The 26,606-nt window shown below is 32.9% G+C and overlaps 1 protein-coding gene across 1 annotated transcript; it reads left to right on the plus strand.

Annotated features, from left to right (window-relative positions):
• The first annotated feature begins 1,697 nt into the window (after positions 1-1,697).
• LOC136988944 (uncharacterized) lies at positions 1,698-3,062 on the plus strand. Its single transcript, XM_067286962.1, has one exon. It carries the CDS (start codon positions 1,698-1,700, stop codon positions 3,060-3,062), a length of 1,365 nt encoding a protein of 454 aa, XP_067143063.1.
• Positions 3,063-26,606: the final 23,544 nt, after the last annotated feature.

Below are 26,606 nucleotides of genomic sequence, written 5' to 3' on the forward strand. Positions count from 1 at the left end.
TTATTAAAATATACAAAATTTTGTTTTAAAGTATTTTTGGTAACGAAAGGAAAACGGTATCGTAAGAATTACAACAAGTCAACAGAGGAAGAATATAGAGATCGGATAAGGTTGGTTGTGCTTGTCTGGGCTCCAGCTTTGGTTTACGTTTTTGGCGGTTCCTTTGGTTATAGGCACAAATGCGATACATCATTGGAAAGCACTTCGTCAAGGGGTTCGTATAGTATATTTGTAACGATAGGTTAAGCAGGGGGAAGTTATAAGGGGTTAATAATAGGAGTGAGGCTGTGGACTACATTGACACACAGATCCTAATGATCTCGCAAGTCTGTGATGAGTGCTTCCCTACTGACAGACCACGGAAACAAGGGGTACCTTGGTGAAACAAAAATCTAAATAACATGAGGAAAATAAACAATTAAAACAGGAAGGCTTACCAACGCTGCAAGAACAATGACAGGGATTCTCTAAAGTTACGGTATCAGAGCTATCAGGCCAACTATAAGGAGGCTATAAAGGATGCTAAGGTTAAATCATGGAAGGAATACTGCTCCTCCGCTTCTACAGACCCATGGGGTTTTGTTTACAAATGCTGCGCATCTAAACTTAAGACTCCCTCCTGCCTCACTAGTATCTGCTCGTCTGATGGTGGTGTGAAAAATATGGAGGACACGATCAATCTTATAATGGGGACCCTATGCCCGGACGATAACGAATCGGACGATGATTCTTTCCAGCACTCCATTAGGGAGCAGACTAGTGCTCCATTGCATTATAACAGCCCGCATTCTTTTACCGTTATGGAAATTGAGGCAGCTGTCAATAGGCTGGCAACACGTAAGGCTCCGGGTCTGGATGGGATGACTGCGGTCATTGTTCGGAAAATTTGGGAAAACCGTCCGAATCTCCTACTAACACTATACAACTTCTGCCTAAAGTTCTGTATATTTCCTGCCGATTGGAAAAAAGCGAGGATGGTACTTATTCCCAAGACCAAAGATGCCCATATCACTTCTCCGGGAGATTACCGGAATATCTCCCTACTTCCCATTTTGGGTAAAACATTAGAAAGGCTAATAATGAAGCATGGAATGGTTTGGCATTTGGAGAAGGAGGAATACTTAAACGTACAGCAATTTGGATTTAGGTCTGGGACATGTACAACGGATTCCATTTTCTCACTGGTTAATAAAATTAAAGCCCTGCAAAACACCCACCCATACATTATGGGGCTCAGTCTGGATATAGCAGGCGCATTTAACTCGGCCTGGTGGCCTATGATATTGATGTGTCTTAAAAAGAGCCAGTGTCCAAATTATATATTCAACATGATAAGGAACTACTTGCATGATCGTACCGTCACACTACAAGTGGGCTCACGTTCCCATACTCGGCATATCACACGTGGGTGCCCGCAGGGCTCCGTGCTGGGCCCGCTATTGTGGAACTTGTTGTTCAATGGCTTTGTAAATGAAAATTTTGGAGGTGTCTGGACAGGGGCCTATGCCGACGACGCGATGATACTGGTAACAGCACATTGAAGGGCCGAACTTGAACACAAGGCCAACAGAATTCTGGAGAAGGTCCTCAATTGGGGAAGGAGGAACAAGCTTGAGTTTAATCCAAGCAAGACAAAAGGGATAATTTTTACCAGACCAAGGGCACGACATCTATACAAAAGGGTACCGACCATTAAAATGGGCGGCACCAGTGTTAAGGTGGTACCAACATTAAAATACTTGGGAATCTCGCTACACCACAAGCTTAGTTGGCTTCCTCATGTCAAGAACATTTGTAATAAAACTAATCTGCTATTCAATAAAATGACAAAGGTAGCGAAAACGAAATGGGGGCTCTCTCCCCAAATTATGAGTGTGATCTATGATTCTGTGTTCCTTCCTATGATCTCATACGCAGCCCCGGTCTGGGTCGAGGGCCAGAACCAGGTACATATTCATCGGAAGCTACAGAGCGCCCAGCGGAGAGCACTCCTTAGGATTTGTAGGGCGTACTCGACAACCTCCACGGCAGCCCTGCAGGTCATCGCAGGCAAACTGCCAATTGCACAGGAACTCGAGATGGTTTCGCAACGATGGAAAATGAGACATGGCTTGGATGTCCTCATAAACAATGAGAACTATAACAATATAGAGCAAACTCTACACTGCAAGTATAGTGAAGCACCAGAGAACTGGCCCTTTATTGCCAGTCACCCCTGGGCAGACCAAACTCTGGCCATTTTCTCGGATGGATTGAAGGATGGGGAGCAGGTAGGCAGCGCCTTCGTTGTCTATCAGGATAATAATGAAGTTCACCACTCCTCATATAAGTTGGGAAGATTCTGTTCCGTGTTCCAAGCGGAACTTTGGGGTATCCTCTCAGCCGTAAGATGGTGCAATGATAACTTTGTTGGTATTAAAATTAATCTCTTTACTTACTCCAATTCCTCTGCGCAATCCATATGTAACTACAATTGGCGCCACCCAATTGTAAATCAAATCCTCAAAGAAATATCAAAGAATGTCAACAGCTTTGCAATCGTTTGGGTAAGAGGACACATTGGAGTCTGCGGGAATGAGCGAGCAGACGAGCTGGCTCGGTGTGCTTCAAATATGAATTGTAATCCAAGCTACACTGCAATTCCTCAAAGCTTCATAATTAGTCGACTCAAAGAAAGTGCGCTTATCAAGTGGCAGCAGATCTGGGACACTCAGAATAAAATAACAAGAAACTTCTTTCCCAAAGTTTCTACTACTGCTGGACATCTCATCCAACATAATGTCACCCAGTTCTACACGGCGCATGGAAGGTTCCAGAACTACCTTTACAGATTTAACAAGTCTTCAAACCAGAACTGCTTTTTGTTCGATGTCCCTGATGGTGTGGAGCACTACCTATTTTGGTGCCCCATGCTCGAGGACATGCGTCATCACATTATTACCATGTTGCCTGCTCATACCAACTGGCCATGCAATTTAAATGTACTTATCAATGATAACAACATAAATCAAGCTTTTAGCAATCTTGTTAATATGTATTTTAAAAGAACGATGGTCAGATAGGAATATAATGGATAGTGTTGTTTTGTTACTGTAATCTCCAAGCGAATTACTCTGTTCTGATGCTATATTCTTAATGTGAGCAACTTTGTTGTTAAACAACATATTGGCTATGTTTATTTATATACTTTGGTCTGACAAGCATATGCTCTCAAATATTAAACTGTATTGTATTCAAAAGCGAATAACTTTGTTGATTTGTATTTCTAAAGTGTATACAGTAATCCCTCGCTACTTCGCGTTTCATTTATCGCGGCCTCAGTATATCGCGGATTGTTCAAAAATATTCATCAAAAAATCAAAATTGAGGAATTATGGCGCGAAAGTTGCTCGCACGCTAGCAGAAGGCAGGGAGTGCCCACACAATTCAAAATCCACGTCTCTGATTGGCTGGCTAGCATCCCGCCATTTGATATCCCTCTCGACTCGGGAATCTCGCAAGCTGATTGGCCTAGACGTTTCTTCCTAGACGAATCTCGTTAGCTGATTGGCCTAGACGTTTCTTCCTAGACGAATCTCGTTAGCTGATTGGCCTAGACGACCGCGGTTATTCAAATCAATGTTTGAGTGATGCTTACTCTCGAGGTGTGCTAATTTTTGTTGTTCTCTTGTGTCTTTTTGTTCAAAATAGTGCTTGACGCCCTTGAAAATAGTGCTTGTGACGCCCGAAAACGTTCTGCAGAAACTCCTTCTGCTGCCTCTACGCCGCCTCCTGCAGCTACCCAGCTCTATCCGAAGCTGCCCGCAACGATCGCATTAAAAATGAGAGGGTGACACTACTTCGCGGTTTTTCACTTATCGCGGCCGGTTCTGGTCCCTATTAACCGCGATAACTGAGGGATGACTGTATATTTTAAACCTTATTCCGTAATCTATGGGATATATGGTCTGATACTTTCAATGTCATTTCTGCGGTTGTAACCTACACGCGAGCTTTTATAGACGACTATCTTTGTGTTTATATTGTATATAGTAAAAATGTTAAAATGTAAATATTCTCTGTACCTCACCTCGGTAATGCACTGCGGTGCCGAGGCAATTTGTAATAAAGTCTTTTACAACAAGTCAACAGCGAAGAATATAGAAACAGTAACGCGTATTGACGAATGAAATAGCATAAAATACGGTATTAAATAAAGTGAGATAACAGTCTCTTCTCTTAAAATATCAATTAATTGTGAACTGGAAAAGGATCAATTTAGATATATTAATTCGGAAACGGCATTGTCCTTCAAACCTTCTATTGTATAAATTCATATAATGAAAATAAACTCATATCGCTTCGAGTATAAATTACTTTATAACATTTTCTGATAGATTGTGCAATTTTTTAAAAGACGACAATTAACAAAGTATTTCATTTTTGTCCGTTGTTTTAGCACTATTTTAATATATGATTTTTAAAAATAAATATGGCAATTTTGAGGGTTCTACGCTGAATTATTAAATTTGGTAATTAATAAATGCTTATGACATTAGCCAATACTTACTTATACTGTATATAATTTATAATTATACAATTCCTTAAGTGTGCCGTAACAATTCAGCTGTAATGGGTAAACAGGTACATGGTCTTTCGGGAAAGGGGTTCTGAAGCGGTGTATCGAAAATAATGACAGCATTATATTTAATTTAACAATTTTTAATTCTTCGCAATGGTGGCCGAGTTTGATAAAACGTAAAAATTAACCGATCACACTTGTTGTATTTGTTTTTTATTTTTATTGTTCAATAATAACAATAATAAAATCTTCACAGGGAATATGAAAATTTTGTTACGTAACTGCATATCCATTAGTAGTGTACACATGTATAATACATTCATAACATCCATATTAATATATTATAATATAATACAGTATAATTTATTATTAGCAAAATGGAATTCCCATTTATGAAAGTAATGGTACTCCATTTTAACTAATTTCAGACTCATCTTGTGACACCTTTTGATTTAATGAGTGTTTCATTATAGGACCCGTCTATTTTTCGAGTTATTCAACTTGATTGGTTAAAATAGTCCGAAATGTATATATAAAGTTTTAATTATTTAAATGGTTTCTCTCAATATATAAACATATACTCTTAAATTTGTGACCTAAATTGAGAAAATTTTGCATCTTAGATTATCAGGACACCTCGGACTACCCGAAAAACGATGGTGGAAAGATACGAAAATAAAAATTGTGCTATTGTGTATGCCATGGTATTGTATGCAATAAGGTAATGACGTGAATATATAATAGTATTTTCATAATTGGGTTTTGATATTAATGCCATAGAACCTTTGTAATCTGACGCATTAAAGAGGAAAGTGTTTCATGTATTTATACTTACATAATATGCATTAAAGGATTTACATATAAATTGAACTTATACAACAAAAACAAGACAACTACATTTAAGGTTACGCAGTAAGTTTTTCTTTGGTGTCACATCTGGACGTGGAAGGCTTAAGTTGAGTTAGTTTGAATATAATAGTTAGAGCCTTAGAATTCTATTAGAAGATATTCCGTTAGAACATATAACTTTAGAATTGTCTGATAATAGAGCAGATGAATTTTGTATTCGTTGTTATCTGAAACCAATCTAATCAGCTTTTATTATATTTTGTGGGGAATTCTTTCAAACTTGTTCATGCAAATCTGAGAAAATATTATACGCTTGTCAAATTTTAAAAAAATGTATATGTGAGTTTCATCGAATGTCTTTTATAGATACAATTTATTCTTTTGGTCGTCCAGATATTTCCAAGATCCGATTATCGCCTTGTTCATTTCTATTTTCACTGGCAGGATTGGATCATATCCTACTAAAATTCACTGTTTGTTTCCCTTTATTTGCTATAGTTATAATATAGTGGACCATCACGTGAAATATCTCCAGAAAGATCGAACTTAACGAATATTAGGTTTACTTGTTATTAGCATTTACGATTTGTTTTATAAAATCAATTACTACTCCCACAATTAAGGTTTTTCTCATCTTATAATAATTAGTAATATCAAAACGTTTTTTATAACAAAATCTCATAAAAGACACAAATTAAATGTTTTTTTAAAGTAACACACAAGAAATTAAGCAACTCATTGTAGGAATTTTTTTTGATTTTTTTTGGGTCGAAAAATTCGAAATTGGCAAAAATCTCGGAGGGTAATTTCATAGAGTCATATACAGTTAAATTATTAATTCGTGTTAAATTTTATAATTTAAAAAAAATAAATTTATTCTTTTACATTCTGGAGTTGAGTATGACGAAGGCGCATACATTTGGCAATGTAGATATTCGCTGCGCCAAATTAGGATTATATATGCGACCAGGGCCTTTTAAGCCAGTCAACCAAATAAAACTTAACTTCGTAATTATTCTACAAAATTATTTATAATTATTAAAGTTAAGACGACAGTGCTGCATTAATTAACAATATTATAGACCAATAAGAATCCGATTGCATTGTTCAATTATTAGCCTAAATTATTGTCAGATTGACATAGTTTCATAGAAAACGGTGATAAAAAACTTACAATTACATATTAAACCAATTAATATGTGAATATAAGCTTTTTGATAACAATTTTCTATTCTATTATGTGATAATATTTTATGGGCTACACTTTAAGAAATTTTATCAATATATTCCTCTATATTTATTTTTACACCAGACAATATTTACTTTCCAGGAAAACAATTGATCAGTTTATATTTATCATACTGTAACATTCCTTTCAGTTTTGACCTGTTTTCCTGTAAAATAATAACGGAAATCATGAACTGATAATTCACTTATTCAAATTTTCTACTGTTCATCAATGCTAAAAGAATAAATTAACTGTAAAAATGCGTTTTATTTAAATATCTCTGCTTACATATCTGTATATGCTAAAACAAATACAAGGTGTTCATAAAGTGTGAACACCTTGTATTTTTTCACAGTTTAAGGTGACTTGCTGAAAGGAGGATTAATGTAAAAGAATAAAGCACCAGAAACATCGACGGACAGTTGAATTTTGGATGGACCTTCTACGGGAAACTGGCCGACATTTATTTGTAAAACACGTAAAAACAGTCTCGTAAATCTGCACGCAGACAGCGGGTTAACTTACTGTAGTACAGTGTTCACTAGTACTACTCACAGGGCCACTGGAAGTTTGCGAGCTACTCCCCGTAGTCTCAAATAAATAAAATAAAAATAAGTTTGTAGGAATAAACACTGAAATATTGATAACAGATACGACCTTAAATGCATTAGGAAATATAACACAATTGTGGAGTCGTTAAAGTGCATTAGTCAATTGACTAAATAATACATATTTATTAGCCGTGTACACATAACATAGATTCATGATGTCCATATTAATATATTGAAAATTAACACAGTATGATATCTTTTCACTTAGAACGTCTTATAAGTGTAGTAAAAAATTCATTATTATTAATAAAAACTAACTTAATTATGATAAAAACAATCTGTTTGGCGTTAATTTCAATACTTCATTTAAAGAAAAATAAAAATGAAATTAAGAATTCTGCATGATCCAACTTATACTGACATAATACAGTATAACATAGATATGACAATATACAGTATATACAGTTTTATACTAATTTTTTATAGGCGATAGGAATGTGCAGTTATATTTGCATAATTAAAAATTCATATTAAAGCCATCGATTTTTATAAACCCGTTTCATTAATGTTTGACGAAGAAAGTATTTTATAAGATTATACTTACATAACATCCATTAAGGTATATATATCCATTAAGGTCCATCCATTAAGGTATATATCTATATATACTAATAATTTCATACAGATAATTTGCATTTATAACACAGAGCCAAACCAACTACACTACTGTTACTTAGGGACAGTTCTACATCAGTATCGTATCTCTAACTGGAAACAGTTTGATTTCATTTCGTTTCATTAACACCAAAAATATTGGTTTTCGATTTGAAAATATCCCGTCATTCAGAATGACTGACATCATGACAGATGAATTTTGCATTCGTTGCTATCAAAAACCGATATTATCAACGTTTGTCATATTTGGTGGGGAAGTGTTTCAACCTTGTTCATGCAAATCGGAAAAGATATCGTACGCCTATCAGATTTTTAAAAAAATGTACATAAATTTTATCGAATGTCTGTTTTGGATGAATAATATTTTTCTGTTTAGCCAGATGATCCCGGGATCAAATCATCTATTTCCTTGTTCATTTTTATTTTCAATTACAGGATTAGATCATATCGTGATAAAATTAACTATTTTCCTTCTTGTTCTCGTTATAGCTATAACATTTAGTTTCATGAAAAGACATAAGATGGCTGTTATTATAAAACCGAAACGAAGTGAAAATTTTCCAGATGCTAAACTAACTCACCAAATACATAAAAGCTGGCTGACAATGTTAATCGTCATGGCCGGATTAGAAATATCCTTTGCATTGTTGATCATGATTGTGTTTCATCCCCATTATTATGAAAATAATTATTCTAGTGAAGAAATATTATTTTGTAATATCGATATCACGCTTCTTTACCTATTCGCTGTTGGATATTCACTTCACGTAGTCCTTTTATTTTACACAATTTTGTTGATTATGGAAAAAGGATTTGCACAATTATCCAAAGAACTGTATTTGTTAAGATTTTACGAAAACGAATTAAATATCAAATTAGATTCATTGATGACCCGACACGCAAAGTTATGGGAATTGCTGGAAAGTTTCAATGAATGGGTTAATTCAATAATGAATCCTGTATACTTTTGTTTTTTATTTGAAACATGTTTATTGTATTATGCGTGTTTATTTCATAATGTAAACTTTATCACCAAGATTGGTTTGGGTCTGGGCGCTATGGAATCATTTGCAGTTTGCATTTTAGTAGGATTCGTATTCTCTTCCTGTACATCAGTGGTAAGCAAATTTAAAAATACGAATCACGACTAAAAGCAAATTTCATTAATAGCTGCATTTAATGTTTCAGATGCAAACTTATTTTCAAGAAATTCGGATATTCTCGATCTGCAAATTAACACTCGAAGAGAAATTAAGAGTAAGCCATAATATGTATTATATAGTTCTTTGTAGTATTAATGTACAGTACAGTACTTGGCACTAGATCACGATTTACGAGTTAAAAAATAAAAAATTACATGGATCAATCAAATAAACTTTTATAAGATTTATAAAATACGTATTAAACTTTAATGAAAATGAAATATTTTCATTTAAATTTTATAATTTATACGAAAAGTAACTTATATTATTTACGTATATCGATTTATTACTTTCCGGTTTGTTATATATAAGAGAGAAAAAATATGGCGATAGTTTAAAAAATGACCTTTCAGGATTTCCACGTTTTTTAACTCAGTGACCTTTGATATGTCAGAATTTACAAAAAGAATCCGGTTATTTTTTCTGTATGTATTCGTGTTTTCGGTGTTGGTGGATTGTGGAAGGGTAAATGGCACAATTTCATTTACCAATTTTGAAACTTAATAACCTCTGTCGATTTTTCGAAAATTCTTCAAATTTTGCAAAGATAATTAGTTATTGTGGAGACTGATACTGGTCAATTTTGCTTGTTAATTAAAGCTGAAGGGAGTAGGAAGATAGACAGGCATGTTAAATCTGGAGTAGTGTTAAATATAATGAAAATTTTACTGACAATTAGTATTGGCAAATTTTGTTAATTATCGATTCTATCTGCAAAATTAAGTTTTTTACCGCACTATAATAATTAATAATACGAAAAGTTTGTTAAATAAAATATCAGAAAATTTGGCGCCAAACGCAAATTTAAATAATATTGCCAGAAAAATTACGTAACTCTTTGCGGAATATTTTTTTTCTTACAGTTCAGATATGTATTTATTATAAAGAAACCTTCGAAAATACTCACAACTTTAAGTTAAATAACATAAAAAGTTTAATTACTTAATTTTTATTAGCCCATTATTTATGACTGTTACTTTGAAAAACCTATATTTGTATTTATTCACTTTATTGTTTAACACTTGACAGATGTTGAATTTCATGAAGAGATTCGGTAAAGTGCCACTCAGGATATCATTTGATGGCTACTTCTACGTAACCAAAATGTTTCCAATAAAGGTAGGTATATTTTGATAAGAATTAAATGTTCTTCAAAATTTTAATTATAATTACTTTTGCAGATGGCCAATGCTCTTTATTCTATATTTTCGGGACTTTTAAAACTGAAAAGTATCTCCAGAAATGGGCCATAAATGGAACGAAAGTATATTTGTTTTCATTTTATTAATTGTTCTCAATAGTACGTCATTTGGTGTAATCGGAACTTAATAGAAAAGAATTGAACAGTATTGAACTTTATTGAATGTATTGTGATCCGATTGTAAATTTCGACGTGAAATGTTTCATGTTCAGCAGTACTAAAAATAATTTATAATTTTATATTTACACACGTAGTACATAAACTCTACAACTAATAGAAATTTCTGTTTTTTGTTAGCTACGAACCAGAATGAAACGTCACCCATAAAACGACATGGATAGATCCTTAACAAAATGTAATATAAGTAATTAATTGAAAAATACTATGTAATTCGCATTATAGATTATAATTTGCATGTCTTTGTTCTAATATTTCGTGTCAGAGGTCATAATTATTAGGAAATAAATTTAATTAAAATTATTCTCCGGTTTAGCTTAACTTTACGGTTGCGCTTGCAGTATCTGTTTGTGAAGACAGAAAAACCTACCCAGGTCGGACGGGATTTAATCACTCCTGGATACTACCTGTTAAGGAGTGGTTTCCAGATGTAACTAGTAGTTAGACCTTAATTTCCTTTTTATAAAATTTTTTTCTATCCTGAATATGTTTAGATTATTGAGTGAAATCTCACACACTTCACTATTGCACTGTATGGCTAGGGCAGAATTAGTGTAATTAAATTTAATAGCACGTAAATGTACTTTTAGCCTGACTTTTAGGGTTTTTCCAATTTCACCCATGTATTGGTAATTCGGTTGTCAGCTGCAGAATATTCTATGTATAACGTTATTTTGTCGCATCATATCGATATTTTAAATAATATTTTCTTTAGTTATTATAACTTTTTAATGTTATTAGTAAATACTGGGGCTGGAGTTATATTATGTGGTTTTAATAGTTTTATTTTTTCGAATACTATGGGAATGTGAGTTTTTTATACGCTATTTGAGTTAGTATTATATTTTTTGAGTTGTAGTAACTCTACCACAACTCAAAAAATATAATAAAAACTTATATTGGTAAACCAGTTTTCTGGTATCTTATTTGAATAGTCGTTTACTTGTTTTGATATATTTGTGTTTAGATAGTTAAATTTGTCACAACTGAAAAGTATGTGATCCATAACACACTGTATTAATAGACTTCTTAATACGTTATAATATGGTTAATTAATGCAATTCTCTCGTCTTAGCTTTAATAATTATGAATAATTTCGTAGAATATTACGAAGTTAAGTTTTATTTAATTGACAGTCTTGGAAGGCCCTAGTCGAATATATAATCTTAATTTGGTGCAGCGAATAGCCACAGTATCAAATGTAGAGATCTATGCGCCATCCGTCACAATTAACTGACTTAAGCTTAACTCCAGAATATAAAACAATAAATTTATTTATTTAAAATTATTAAATTTAACACGAGTTAGTAATTTAACAGTATATCAGTCTATAAAATTACTTTGTATGTTTTCATTAATTAACTAAATGAGAGCCCTGAAGAATCCGGCTATATCTTTTCATTAACATAAGTCGAATTTGGTGTTAAATCAAATTATAAACGTTTTCAATAAAAGATTTCAATTCAATCATATAATAAGTTTTTCTATTATTAAAAACATTTATTAATATATGTATCAATATCTTTTCTATTTTTTTTCAATATTATTCAGAACATTTTATCATTATCTAGTTAAACAAAACTTTGCATATTATTTTTCTCAGTTTGCACAAAATTTTTAACAGAACGAATAAAGAAACAACGCAGGTAAATATTTATTTATATAAAATCCGTACGGTTCACTCAATACATCTAGAACAATTTCTAAACAGATTTTTTCTTATTTTATGTAAAGATTTCAGGCATACACTTTCATACAATCAGTACAATACAGAGTATGCTGATATCTACGACTAGTGAATTTTTTCTCGAGAGATCGTGCAGAAAATTGATTGAGAGAGAGACCTGATTGGATCGGAATTGTTAATTGGTGGTACACTAACAGCATATGGTGTGCGCACGACAGCCACCCATAATATGCTGTTAGTGTAATCGCTACAAAAACGTTTAATTTGCATAAATTTGAGCTTTTGCTATTCTGAACAACAACATTCGTTCGGATTAATTTTATTTTAAGAAGCGATAAAATCAAAGGATAGGACCCCGCCAAGTTTGATGTATCCACCCGCAAGTTTTGCCAGCACCTCACTGATAACGAGAAAGGCTTAAGTTTAAAATATGACCTCTCTAGAGCCATCGGTGTTCTTTCTCTAGGAGCATCTGCACCGCCAGATGAATAAGAAAGAGAAAAGTTACAGCCTTTATAAAGATCTTTGCACTTTTCAACTGGTTATATTTCGACAATCCCTTTGCAGAAAAACCCGAAATTTTGCACGCTAACTAAGAAAACAAGTATCTTTCGAACGAGATCGAGATATTCACATTTATTACAGACGTTTAATAGAGGGAGAGATCGGCAATTTTGATTCGTGTATTAGTGAATTTTCCACTTGACGCGGTGTGACTGCGATACTGCAGAACGGCCTTTTTGCTTCGGAATTCACTAATTCGGCGTTGTAAAAGCGGGAGAGCAGTTTCGTTAGTGAAGTCCCGATATTTTCCAATTCATTGCATAACTATGGTACTCATTTTAATTACTTTATCGCCCGTTTCTATATTAAAAATAGTCACGTTATTGTAAACCTAAACGATGACAGGGATGGAAATAAATATTGATAAAAGTAGAAACGTTTTAATGAATCTAAAAGTGTGCAATTTTAATATTTATTTTGATAAATTGCCAATCTTTAAAATTAAATTTCATATTACAATTTATTAAATATGAAAGTTTATATACACTTCAGACAATTAGATTTACAAATTGAATTGTTGAAGTAATTATAATTCCGGTTCGGACTACAATGACAGTCGAACACCGGTTTAAATACAGTGTGAACGTCCGTACAATATAAGTTGTCTTGTCCATTTATAGACAATTAACAGAGTCTTTGAGCTGGTAAAAACATAGCTTTATGTTTCGGCTGTCACTTTGCAGATCATCAGACTTTAATCTAATCGAAGTAAGTTGTACAACCAGTGCGAAAATGTCTGTCCGTCAATTGAAAACGAAGAAACCCAATCAAGGATGAAATGTCAAGTCCAGTAAATTAAGTCGTAGCCGGGTGAAACGTCATTTCCGGGTGACAAAGTCGTATTCGGGTGGCAGAGTCATATCCGGCGAAAAGTGGAACGTGGGTGGAAGTGATCTCGGAAGAGAAAAGATTCACTTTATGCAGCAGAAGAAGAGCCTTTTCCACCAAGGTTTCTTCTGCTCGACGGATGTTTCCACGACCACTTTGGAGTCTCCTCGACACTCCACCGTCCATTCTGCAACTTCCGGGTATCGCAGTCCCAGGTAGTCGACCACAGTCGAGGCGCTATCGTCGGGAGTAATGACGACCACCCGTTTGACGCACTCTCCGCTCTCCTCGACATCTTTCGGGTGCACCCGAATCACCGGAAACGGCACGGAAGACGACGAAGAGCCTTCCTCCTCCTCCTCCTCACCATCTGCCGAGGTGCGCCACTTCTTTAATTGCTTGAAATTTTCCATTCTGCAAAAGAAAGAAACGACTATTATGAAAATACAACTCGTATTTGTTTTGTTAATTTAATTTTTTGTAAATTGTAAGATTTCTAATGAAAAAAATACTTTTAAAAATATCGTCTTAATTATAACGAAAAGTCACAAATGAATATTATAATAAAATCTCTGTTAAATATAGTAATTTTAACTTTCAAACGATTTTTAATGTTCGCTATAGAAATCAGTTTTTACAAATTGTACAGTTCTGTACATTGCCTAACACGAAACATTTGTGAAAATTTAGACGAATAATCTCGAATTATTCTGTTTAATTAAAGTTCACACTATAACAGTGCAATTATCATATGGAATGTGATGCGTATATAAACTATAGCGCGCTAATACCAATGTAATGTATTTATTAATTTAGATTCAATTGGATTTGGGCTCAACGAAGAGTGAAAATGAGTGGAAAGACCCCGTCCGTTGTCTCTGTCAAAACCGATCAATTGTTATGGAAATAGAGATTCGTCGGAAAATCATTGGCACTAATTGTGATATTCGGCTTAACAATGTTCAAAAAATACGTAAAATTAGAAACATCGTAGTCTGTACTTACCGATAAAATCGACGCAAACAAAACAAAACTGAGAGAAACACTCGAAACGAGAAAATTTTGACCGCACGAACGAAAAATCCAACCGTTCGCATTAACAATCAACGACCGCTCGCAACAATAAAACTCTGACAATTTGTTAGTACACGGAGTTTTATTGTTGCGTTGCCACGAAAGTTAATATTAAGAGTTTGGCCAAATTGCGTGATTTTCCCTGCATATACTCGTACATTGATGTTAACGTCAATATGCACGCAAAAACCTAATATTCTCGTAGAAAGACGAATAGAAATTTCGATCTTATCATGTCCCTTACAACCGGAAAAACAATAAACTTCAAGTATAGAAACCCCAGTTTTGTTTACCTTTGTAATTTACTTAAGCAGCTGGAGGGCGCTTTAAAGTTCGGAGTATAGCGGTGTGAATTTCAAATGAGATATAATGTGTATATAAACCATAGCGAAAATTAACAATTTAATGTATTTATTTATTTCCATTTTGCTTTAAGAACTCTAACAATTCGATTAAATCTGGGCTAAACGAATATTAACAATAAAGAGGGTGAAAAGTATCTCCAAAAATAACTGAAAAGATCCATTCGTCGTCTCTGTGACGAAACCGATCAATTGTTATCTAAGTGGATCTTTGTCGAAAAATCATAGCCAATAATTGTGATATTCGGCTTAACAACGTTCAAAAACATTTAAATTTAGAAAGTTCGTAGTCCGAACTTACCAATACAATAACTGCAAATGTTGCAAAACTCAGAAAAACGCTTGCAATCAATGACTTTAAATCTCGCTCACTGAAAATTCGGCCGCTCTCATCAACAATAAACAACCGCTCGCAACAAATCGTCAGAGTTTTATTGTTTCATCGCCTCGAAATTTAATGTAAAACGTTTGGATTTTTGACCGAATTTCGTGATTTTTCCGCTTTTCTGTGGCTGAAGAAACGGATTATCGCCGATCATTCCTTGCATATACATTCATTTTAACAGTAATATGTATTCGAAAATGTAATATTCTCGTGTTTCGCGTCTATATAAAGACGAATAAAAATTTCGATTTTTTGACGATCCTTCGAATCAAAAAAAGAATAGACTTCAAGTCTAGTAACCCCCTTTTATCTATCATATTGTGATTTACTTGAGTGGTTCTCTATATAGTCTATTAATAAGATTGAACCTTTGTTAAATTGAGGTGTCTGAATATTACAGATTAAAGCTTATACATGATAAGGACTACGGAGCGAGTTACGTTCTGAAATATACGAAAGATCAAGACATCTATTAAGTGACTAAACATCCCTCTTGAGAACGATTTATTTTTGCATTTATGACGAATTAGAAACTTTATTCTAGATGTGTTAAACTATGCGTTAGACTCTGTTTTCTGTTAAGACTGATTGTAAAATCGGAAAAAAAAGTTCGTCAAATGATTATTGCACAAAGCAAATATTTACATAAGTTCAATACCGTTTTTAGGGGAATTTTGTGATAAGTTTACTGTTTGAGTTTACTGACACCCTCTACTTTACTGTTAAGCTACGTAATTATAATAGGACAAGCAAACTAGACGCTTATTGAGTTGCAATCAGAAAATTCCGCCTGTCTTTTCCTTATCTCGAGAAGGGAGTTAGATAGATGAAAGACGAGATCAGATACGGAAATTTAGGGGCAGCAGGAGACCCCGACTATGTACCAAGTATGTACGAACTTCCGATGCAAACCGGAAGTCGCGTTATTTCAATTGAAAAATTTTTCCCTTAAAGCAGTTAGATAGATGACTCTATTGTTAAAGGTAAAGTATGACGTACAGGGGCAAGCCACTACTGATTTGGTATGGAGATTTTAAATTAAATAAATGAAAAAGTTAACATTCCGACGTTGTGACGAATAAAAGAATTGCTAGTGGGATTTTTAGATTGTTTATTATTTATAATATTACACATATAATAAGTCTTATTAAGTTAGTAAAATTGACAGATATTGTCGATTTTTAATGAACTTTTTCCCCCATCGATCCTGTCGGTGTAATATCGAACGCTTTAAGAAAACCTGGTTTAAAGTGGAATGTGATAGGAAAAAGGACAAAAAGCGATATTCGAGGCGCGAATTGGGTACGAATATGCATAAGTGATGCTGTGCAGGCGATTTGTCTCGGGCAGCGGCCAAACCACGCTGAAAATACCAGTTCTCGTCCGATCATCGAAGTCAAGGAGCGTCGGGCCCGCTCAGGTGCTTGACGCTCCTTGGGGTGGAGACGACCTGGGAATACCGGGTGCTGCTGTCACTATTCTTTTTCTTTCATTCTTCGACCTATCTCTTTTTCTTTCGTCTAATAAAATTTATCACTTGGCGCAGTAATTTTTCTTTAATACATTATGTCAAGCAAACATTTCTTTTCTGTAATTTTTAGCTTCTTGTACATTGTTTTAAAAATTCTCGGTAAGTATCAATTAAAAAATGTTGTTTTACACGTAATAAACGCATTTAAACTGAGCGTTTAAATGCGTCTATTACGTGTAAAAGAACATACTTCGGCTATCATCAAAATCATTCAATAGCCTATTATATATGAGGGAGTAGTAATTGAGATAGAAATAGAGAGAACCAGAATTGACGACAGTCTTGCAACCGTCTTGATAGAACGATAATCTTTTTCGTAACGTCTTTTGTTCTTTTATCGTAACGTCATTCGTTTTTTCTTCCTTTCGCGCCGTCACCAACTGTCGTATTTCCCACTTCTCCCCTTTGGCGTTCTCGTCTCCCCCGCAACCCTCGTAAATTTTAACGGTTTAGGAATGTTACTCGTCTAAACCCCACATATATATTTTTTTATTTACTAAAAATACACAAGTCATTAAATATGAAATAATAATGTGGGTTTAGAATTAAATAGAATTTGTATATAGTTGCTGGATACTAAGCATTTAGGAGGGAGAGCGACGGTAATACTTCCATGGCGAAAATTTTGGTTTGCAGCAAGTTTCAGGCCGCAACCTTTAATAAACTCTTTTTTATTCACAATGTTTAAATGGTATCTGTAAGTTCCAGAAAATTATAACTTCTGTAAAAGATAGTAGCCTAAACTTAATTTAAAATCGGGCATAACTTTACAGCGCTTATGGAAACCGTTTAATTTACAAACGTTTACGATTTACTTTATAACGTTTTGCTAATCTACGAACTTCCGAAATCCCTGTATTATCATCCAGCTTTTTCGTATTACATTAGATAGTTTAGCATCTGGAAAATATTCGTTTCGTTCTATTCTGTGAATAGAAACACAGTTGTTTGTTTTTGAAAACTGAATACTATAGCTGTACTAAGTACAGGCAGATAATTGTTAAGTTTCAAGGCATGGTCTAATTCTGCAAGTTAAAATAGAAACGAGCAAAGAAGTCGATAGAAGGATAATGGGATCATCTGGACGAGTAAAAAAATAAACTCTATCCAAAGCAGACATTCGATGAAACTCGCATATATATGTTTTAAAGTTTGATAAGCGTATGATATTTTCTCAGATTTGCACGAACAAGTTTGAAACATTTTCCCACCGAATATAATAAAAGTTGACGAGATCTACTTTAGATAACAACGAATATAAAATACATTTTGTATACTATCAGACATTTCTGAAGTCTTGTGTTTTCACAGGTTTTTGTCTGATCGAATTGGGAAGCTTTTACGTCCAGATGTAATACAGAAATGCAACTGTTACTGCGTAACCGTAAATGTACTGGTGTTGGTTTCGTTTCTAAAATGCAATTTTTCTGTACATTCTCTAATGGATGTTATATAAATGCATAAAGTTTTTTTTTTATTGTGACTCAATAATCATGAAGATTTTAAAGAAACAAAGTTTGTTATATGAAATTTCAATTATGCGTTAACAGCCACACATTCCTGTCACTTATATAAAAGTAATATTATAATGTATATTATACTACTGTATTGCCTTTCCGAAACCCATTACTGGTTCTCCAGGTACACAATAGGTTCGTGTAATGGTAGAACTATAGATCAATTTATTTGAGCCGTAGTTCTCGTTTTACTTATCTTAACCACAATGAATTTGTGATCGTTATATCTTACTAATTAGTACAATGTTTTTAAAAATAACTATCTCTTACATTCTTATATCTAAATAAACAGTTTTTTGTTTTAATTTCTATTTTTTTTTAAACATAACAACTAATGAAATTAAAGAAAAACATATTAATTTTATCATAGTTATCTTAATAGTGTATTTTATAATGATTATCGATTTCATAGTTCACATTCGAATGTTTACTTACGAAACGTTATAACTAAAGATAAAATGTACTCTAGTCAATTAAATGTATTATTACGAATATTAGATATATGTAATGTGTGTATATGGCTAATGGATATATAATAAATTAATGAATCGATAAAATAGTGTATTGTAGACTTTCAGATCGAATTATCGTTATTAACAAAATTATATATTTTCGTTGCTTTATGGAACATATTTTCATTTTATAACTGTGACACTAGAGGAGTGGTTTCGTTATTTTAGCACGCGTTGTATAGTGACGAAATTTGAAAACCAATTAAATGCTCAAAACATGGCTGAACTGTACAATGCTTGTCTGATTTTATAGTACACCTCTCAGTAGAGTTGAAGGCACAAACTTCCTTTTTTTACATACATGCGCACATTAGTATATATATGGACAAATATATGTAATATTATATATATTATCTATATGTAATAGATAAAACTAGGTAATAGAATAAAACAGTTTCATATAAAGTAAGAAAATATCGAAGTGCATGAAAACGACTTATCAAATTGATTATTCTATTGATCTACCGTGTTATAAAGTATCTACTGTATATTCATTTCTTCATCTGAACGTTTTTGATACTAGATGTCGCTAAGCGTCATAATTTTTATATTAAAACGAATTTTAGAAATATTTTTTGTTTTTATTTTTTTCATATATCTATTTTTTTGTGAAAAATAAAAAAAAAATAATTTCGGGCGATAAAATAGTCACTTAAATTACTTTTAAAAAAAACGTGTACTTTTTATTAAGCTTAACATCGAAGAAAATTCAACATGGCGTCAAGAATTTGAACATCGAATAGGTTAAAGTCGTAAGTCATAACATGTCATAACGTGTTTGTTTTGCTTGTGTCGTGTGTTAAAGTACCTTAAGAGTTATAATTGAGTAACAATAAATTATACTATATTAGCGACCATTTTATTTGAGAAACTGTAATTTATAATTATTATCAACCATGTCAGATGTGTCTTTTAAGTACTAACGAAAAATGTCTGAAGAAAATAGATTGTTTCAAGACGAATGGGAAGCTGACTATTTTGTAGTGCAAAAGAAACAAGGTTTGGCAACTTGTTTGATTTCTCGTGAAGGTGTTATATTAAAAAAATATAATATTGCTTGTCATTATAACACTAAACATAAATCGTTCAATGATACTTTTCTTCCGGGATCTCGCTTATGACACGAGAAATTGGCTATTTTTAAAAAGTCATTGCTAAATCAACAAAATATTATGTCTGTGGCAATAGCAAAAGATGCAGCTGGTATGAAATTTGTTATATACTTGGTAAACACATGAAACCGTTTACTGATGCTGAAATTGTGAAAGAATGTTTTTTAAGTGCATCCAATGCACTGTTTGATAAATTCAGTAACAAAAATTAAATAATTTCGGAAATAAAAAAAATCCAGCTTTCAGACTCTACCTGTGTTAGACGTATTGAAGATATTGCAAACTATATTTTTGATAACGTAATTGAAGACTTGAAAAACTGCAAGTTTTTTAGTTAAGCTATTGACTCTAGCACGGATATTTCAGCAACATCACAATGCTTGGTTTTCGTTAGATATTGTACAGAACAAAATTCAATTTCCGAAGATTTTTTGAAATTCCTTCCAATGAAGGGCCAGACCATGGGCAAAGATTATCTCGATACTATTTGTGTGTGTACCGATGGCTGTCCTTCAATGATTGGATCCGAAAATGGATTTATTTCTATACTGAAACAGAATTATGATTTGACAAATCTAATAAAATTTTATTTCATAATTCACTAGAAAAACTTGGCTTCACGTATTGCTAATCCTGAAATAGATACTGTGATGAAAATTGTCATGTGAAATGTCATACTCAAAAATGGAATACGCAAAGAACGTATATAGAAACCATCTTACTGATTCACATCTGAATGCCGTTTTACGAGTAGCATGCAGCAGTTACAAGCCTACTTTAAATGAAATTGTGAAAAAAATGTTCGCAATATCAACAGTCACACTAAATTTCTAGGGTGAGTGAGAAATTATATAATTTTTTTTATTATAATCGTTATGTTGCAGCCCGCATGTAATAGCTGTCATGTGTATGTGGCCCGAGAAAAAAGAAGGTTGAGTATGGTGGCACTAGATCATCACTGATGCGCAATTAACTGATTGCTCCCGTGGAAGTCGGCTTCTAAGAGAAACACAGCTTCCTATCATCAAATGTACGGCACGCCACTGATGTAAACGATGGATAAGACAGAGGTGTGGGCATTGTAACAGGCAACGCATCCTCGCAGTAAGCGCCTGTGAACGATTTGAGTGTCACTCCAGGCTGATTCTTCCAGAAATCATTTCTAAATCATTTAATAAATATTAATTCAATTAAAATTACCAAATTTAATAAAGATATGGCATCTAACGCTACCCTGTAGTGTCAAATTACTCGGTATTTAATAATTATTTAATGATGTAACCCTCATTATCGGGTAATAGTTTGGCTTTAATTGTATAGTGGTTTTATTCGATTGATAAATGATAAAAAATAAACTATGCATCAGTTGAATGTTCAAGAATTCTCTGCAAAATATCAAAGAATTAAATGAAAGAAAAACAAAGAATGTAAACTAAATTATTTAAATTATTTTTAGAAAATTATTACTGACTTCGCTTTTAATCCTGAAACGTTCTGGCTCTTTGTTCCCAAATTCTATAAAAATGCACCAAAAAGTCATAACAACATTGCCGATACTGAGATATACCAGGTTCATAATTAAACAAAATCATGTTTTTTCCGTGTAATACACGAAACTCAATTACAACCTCTATGTCCTAAGTTAAACAATAAAAATCTGCTAGGTGACAGCTCCATTGTCTTACACTTTCATCTATAGTCTTGATAACATTCTTACATTTTTTTTTATAAAAAGCTAACACCTATTTCCTCTTCTCTATTTCTTCATTTATTTCCGTCAACCTAGGGTCTAGATTTATATCTACAAAATGGTCATTTCTATGTTACCTATGTTACATATTGTAGAATGTTTCTGTTGACATCGAATACTCTGGAAGCGATCCAACTCTACCTGAAGCTAAATAAAATCAGCAGTATTTAATAAAATTTATTATATTTTCCTCAATCTAAATAATATTTTGTAACGTTAAAAGATACCCGATTAATTCGAAAATGGCATTTTAACGAATGAACGATACCCTGATGTCGATAACGAGTACGTAAAATATGACGTATTTTCTTTAATACAACGTACAGTAAATAACTTAGTGTACATTGCGTACAGGTAAAAAAATATTGTGTTATTTTAAAAGAATTTCATTCATTTAGGTACTAATTTCACGTTTTAATCGTTACCTTACTCTAATTTTGATGGTAAGAAAATTTATTTGTACAAGAATATCTTAGGAAAGATTAGAAAACATTATAAACAAGTCTTAAATTGAAGCCGTTTATAATAATATAAAATAATTAAAAGATAAATTACATACGAGTAGTTCATTCATTTTAAAATTTTGCTATGCAATATTTTATTTTCTGTATAAAAAACAAACATATACCTGATTGTTGCCATGACAATTAATTATAGCTTAAAGCAGCGATCAAATAAAGTTGTCAAACAAGATGTAAAGAAAAACTACTGAACATGAGTTACAAGCAACGAGTCACTTAACGAGGAAAAACTGCATTATTTCTTCAATTATAATACTTAATGCAACCTTGAAGTTACAAGAGGGCTGTAATTTGGCTGATCTTCTCCAGCATTACAAATGTGTAGTATATCTAATATGTGCTTTCACTTTTATTATGAGAACTTAAGCTACGATTTGATCTCCTATTATCACCCGACATCTGAAATGCGAATAGCCTTTTTCCCTTTTATTTCATCAAGACAAAAGTTTAATTTATTGGCATAGGAATTATTTTCCAATAATTTTCTGATGAATGGCGAGAAAATCAACGACGAATGCAATGTAAAATATCAATACTCACTGTACTTTTCCCATCCGTACTCGTCGTCACATAAAAAACGAATCTCCCCTCCCCATAAATTGCTGATGTGATGTTTGAATGGTTCCTTATAAAAAAGCCTAGCAACGAGTTGTGTAACTTTCCCGGCAACATTTAATACTACACGTGACTCCATCTGTTATGATATTTTATTTTAAAATTTTTTATATTTTTAATTACTATAAAATGGCAAAAAGATTAATTTTGAGAATACGGATGGGTTCTATAAAAAATTTGTAAATTCTAATAACGAGTAAAATCGTCATTAAATCCGACCCTACTCGAGTTATGACAATCGATCCCTTCTACCTCCTCATCCCCTCGACACTTATCCATGAAAATTTAATAGCATCAATCCCCCTAATACACAAAACTCCCTGAAAACTTTCAAAAATTTTTCAGGGAGTTTTGAAAAGTAATTTTAGGCTTATAAATTCCCACTGTTGTCTGTCTGTATTTCTTTAATCTCGAGAACGGAGTTTTACACAAATGAAAGACGAGACCACACGTGAAAACGTTTCCGGTAGGAGGCCCGGGTTCAGTATATATGCACATCAGAAATCACGATATTTCAATTCAAATATCCTTCCCCTATGAAAGGTGTTAGATGACCAGCACGATACTCTTTTTAAAGGAAAAGTATGATGCACAGCGAAAAGGCACTACTGTTTTCAGGTGGAGAGCATATACTTTTAATTAAAAAAATGACTCCAGGCCACCTACCCCAAAACTTTTCATGTGTGGTCTCGTCTTTCATCTGTCTAAAACTCCGTTCTCGAGATTAAAGAAATACAGACAGACAACAGTGGGAATTTATAAGCATGAAATTTCTTTTCAAATTGAAGTCCAATTAGAAAAAAATGTTGTATTCCAACACGCTTAATTTTCCAAATAAATAGACAAAACTAGTAGTAAATGTCGCTTTGTTTATCACGAAAATATCGTTAGTTGTTCAAATAACATTGAAAAAACGTAATCAAACAAATAAATGTTCAAACTACGAATTAATTTTTTGTAACTGCTTTAAGGAAAAATATATAAAAGAATAAGAGCTTAATTGTTACTAAACACGATCAGATTTAGTCATAAAAGCAGCCAAATCTTAAAATTACCTTAACGTGTGTAGAAATTTTAAATTGAAAGTCTAAGAATATTTTCCTTTAAAACGACCTTTTCCAGAACAATAAATATACTTTTGGTTTTCTTAGAATTCAAACTAAATGATTATAATAAAATGATATTTATATAGAAAACGAGATTTTAAGAAATGAAAATTGAAATTTTCATTTCTTAAAATGTTCAAATTTCACAATAGATAAGACACAAAGAAAATCGCCATTAATCTCATTGGTTCAATATTCAAAAATCTCAAATGTATTCAATCTGATTGGTTACTCCTGATAAATATCTACCTATTTATTTACACTAAATTGCGTAGTGAATTTTTAACTAATTGCAAGTGTCTACATACTTATACATATGCAATTGTAGAAAGATAGAAAATTTTTATCTTAAAATTCTTTAAAGCTATTTTAATTCCTGAATTGAGGCTATTTCTCTATTTTCTGATTAGTATATTTACGTGTATTTTTAAATATCTCGGCTGTTTTAGTCTGGACGGATGGGCGAGCCTACTTTTATGAGGTATCTGGGAGTACAATTCCCTAGGTTGAATTCCGTATATGCCTTGCTCCTTTCCTTAGTCAGACCTCCCATTATGGAACTGGTGAAACTTACCAGGCCCACCAGTAAAAGCGTAAAAAAATGGGAGTCCACTAGTGGATGACACTGTTAGTCGTGGTGGGTTCGTGCCTCAAGATATGGTAGTCTCTTTGAAATTTTACTGGTTATTTTAATGTGTCTCATTTCCAAATATCGATGATTTTTCCAATAGAAAATCCTGTCTTTCCATAGATCGCTCGGTGTTGCCTTCGGTGTTCCATCAACGCGATCGAATATAATTATAGTATGTGAAGAAACCCTCTTACTGCCCACTGGGAAAACAGTTTAAAGATGCCAAAAAGTCACATTTTACTCTTTAGGCTCTGTTATATATAACAAAGGGAATGAATGGCAATCGGTCAAACAATGATTCCTCGGAATTTCTACATTTTTGGACTGAGGGGACCTTGAGACATTGAGAGTTGCAAAAACTTCGGGTTTTTTCTTTTTATTTACGAATATTAGTGTGTATGTGCTGTGAGGGGTACGATTTTGTTCACTCTCTTTGAAGCTTAATAACTGCTGTGCTTTTCGTCGAAAAATTTTTGAAAGTTTTCAGGGAGTTTTGTGTATTAGGGGGATTGATGCTATTAAATTTTCATGGATAAGTGTCGAGGGGATGAGGAGACAGAAGGGATCTATTGTCATAACTCGAGTAGGATCGGACTTAATGACGATTTTACTCATTATTAGAATTCACTAGTTTTTTATACAACCCAACCGTACTCTTTTTGCCATTTTATAATAATTAAAAATATAAAAAATTTTTAAATAAAATATCTTAGCAGATAACACTACGTGTGACACCACACGTAGTGTTAAATGTTGCCGGAAAAGTTACACAAGTCGTTGCTACACTTTTTTATAAGGAACCATTCAAATATCACATCAGCAATTTATGGGAGAAGAGATTCGTTTTATATGTGACGACGAGCAGGGATGGGGAAAGTGAGTATTGATATTTTACATTGCATTCTTCGTTGATTTTCTCGCCATTCATCAGAAAATTATCGGAAAATAATTCCTGTGCCAATAAATTAAATTGTCTTTCGATGAAATAAAAGTGAGAAAGGCTATCCGCATTTTAGATGAGTGGTGTTAATGGAAGATCAAATCTATTATCATAAGTTTTCTGAAATAATAATAGTGAATTCACCTATTAGATATATTACACATTTGCAATGCTGGGGGAGATTAGCCAACTTACAGCCATCTTGTAACTTCAAGGTTGCATTAAGTATTATAATTGAAGAAATAATGCAGTTTTTCCTCGTTAAGTGACTCGTTGCTTGTAACTTCTGTTCAGTAGTTTTTCTTTACATCTTGTTTGACAACTTTATTTGATCGCTGATTTAAGCTATGTAATTTACCTTTAAATTATTTTATATTGTTATAATCGGCTTCAATTTAAAACTTGTTTATAATGTTTTCTAATCTTCCCTAAGATATTCTTGTACAAGTAAATTTTCTTACCATCAAAATTAGAGTAAGGTAACGATTAAAACGTGAAATTAGTACCTGAATGAATGAAATTCTTTTAAAATAACACAATATTTTTTTACCTGTACGCAATGTACACTAAGTTATTTACTGTACGTTGTATTAAAGAAAATACGTCATATTTTACGTACTCTTTATCGACATCAGGGTATCGTTCATTCGTTAAAATGCCATTTTCGATTTAATCGGGTATCTTTTAACGTTACAAAATATTATTTAGCTTGAGGAAAATATAATAAATTTTATTAAATACTGCTGATTTTATTTAGCTTCAGGTAGAGTTGGATCGCTTCCAGAGTATTCCATGTCAACAGAAACATTCTACAACATGTAAAATGTTGTGACTGTATATAATTATACAAAGAAAGACATTTGAAATGTGCGAAAATTGCGCCAGTAAAAAACTAGACGATAGCCAAAATTTTTCTTAGTAGTTTTTTTTTCTATCTACGCAATAAAGATCGAATATGATTGCTCAATTTTTTTAGTGTTCTTGCGTGCCATTTTTGGCTGTTTAAGTTTATTCTTTTATAATTTAA

This window comes from Centruroides vittatus, unplaced genomic scaffold (assembly GCF_030686945.1).
Source record: "Centruroides vittatus isolate TY-2023 unplaced genomic scaffold, ASM3068694v2 scaffold_418, whole genome shotgun sequence".
NCBI classification, from domain to species: Eukaryota; Metazoa; Arthropoda; class Arachnida; order Scorpiones; family Buthidae; genus Centruroides; species Centruroides vittatus.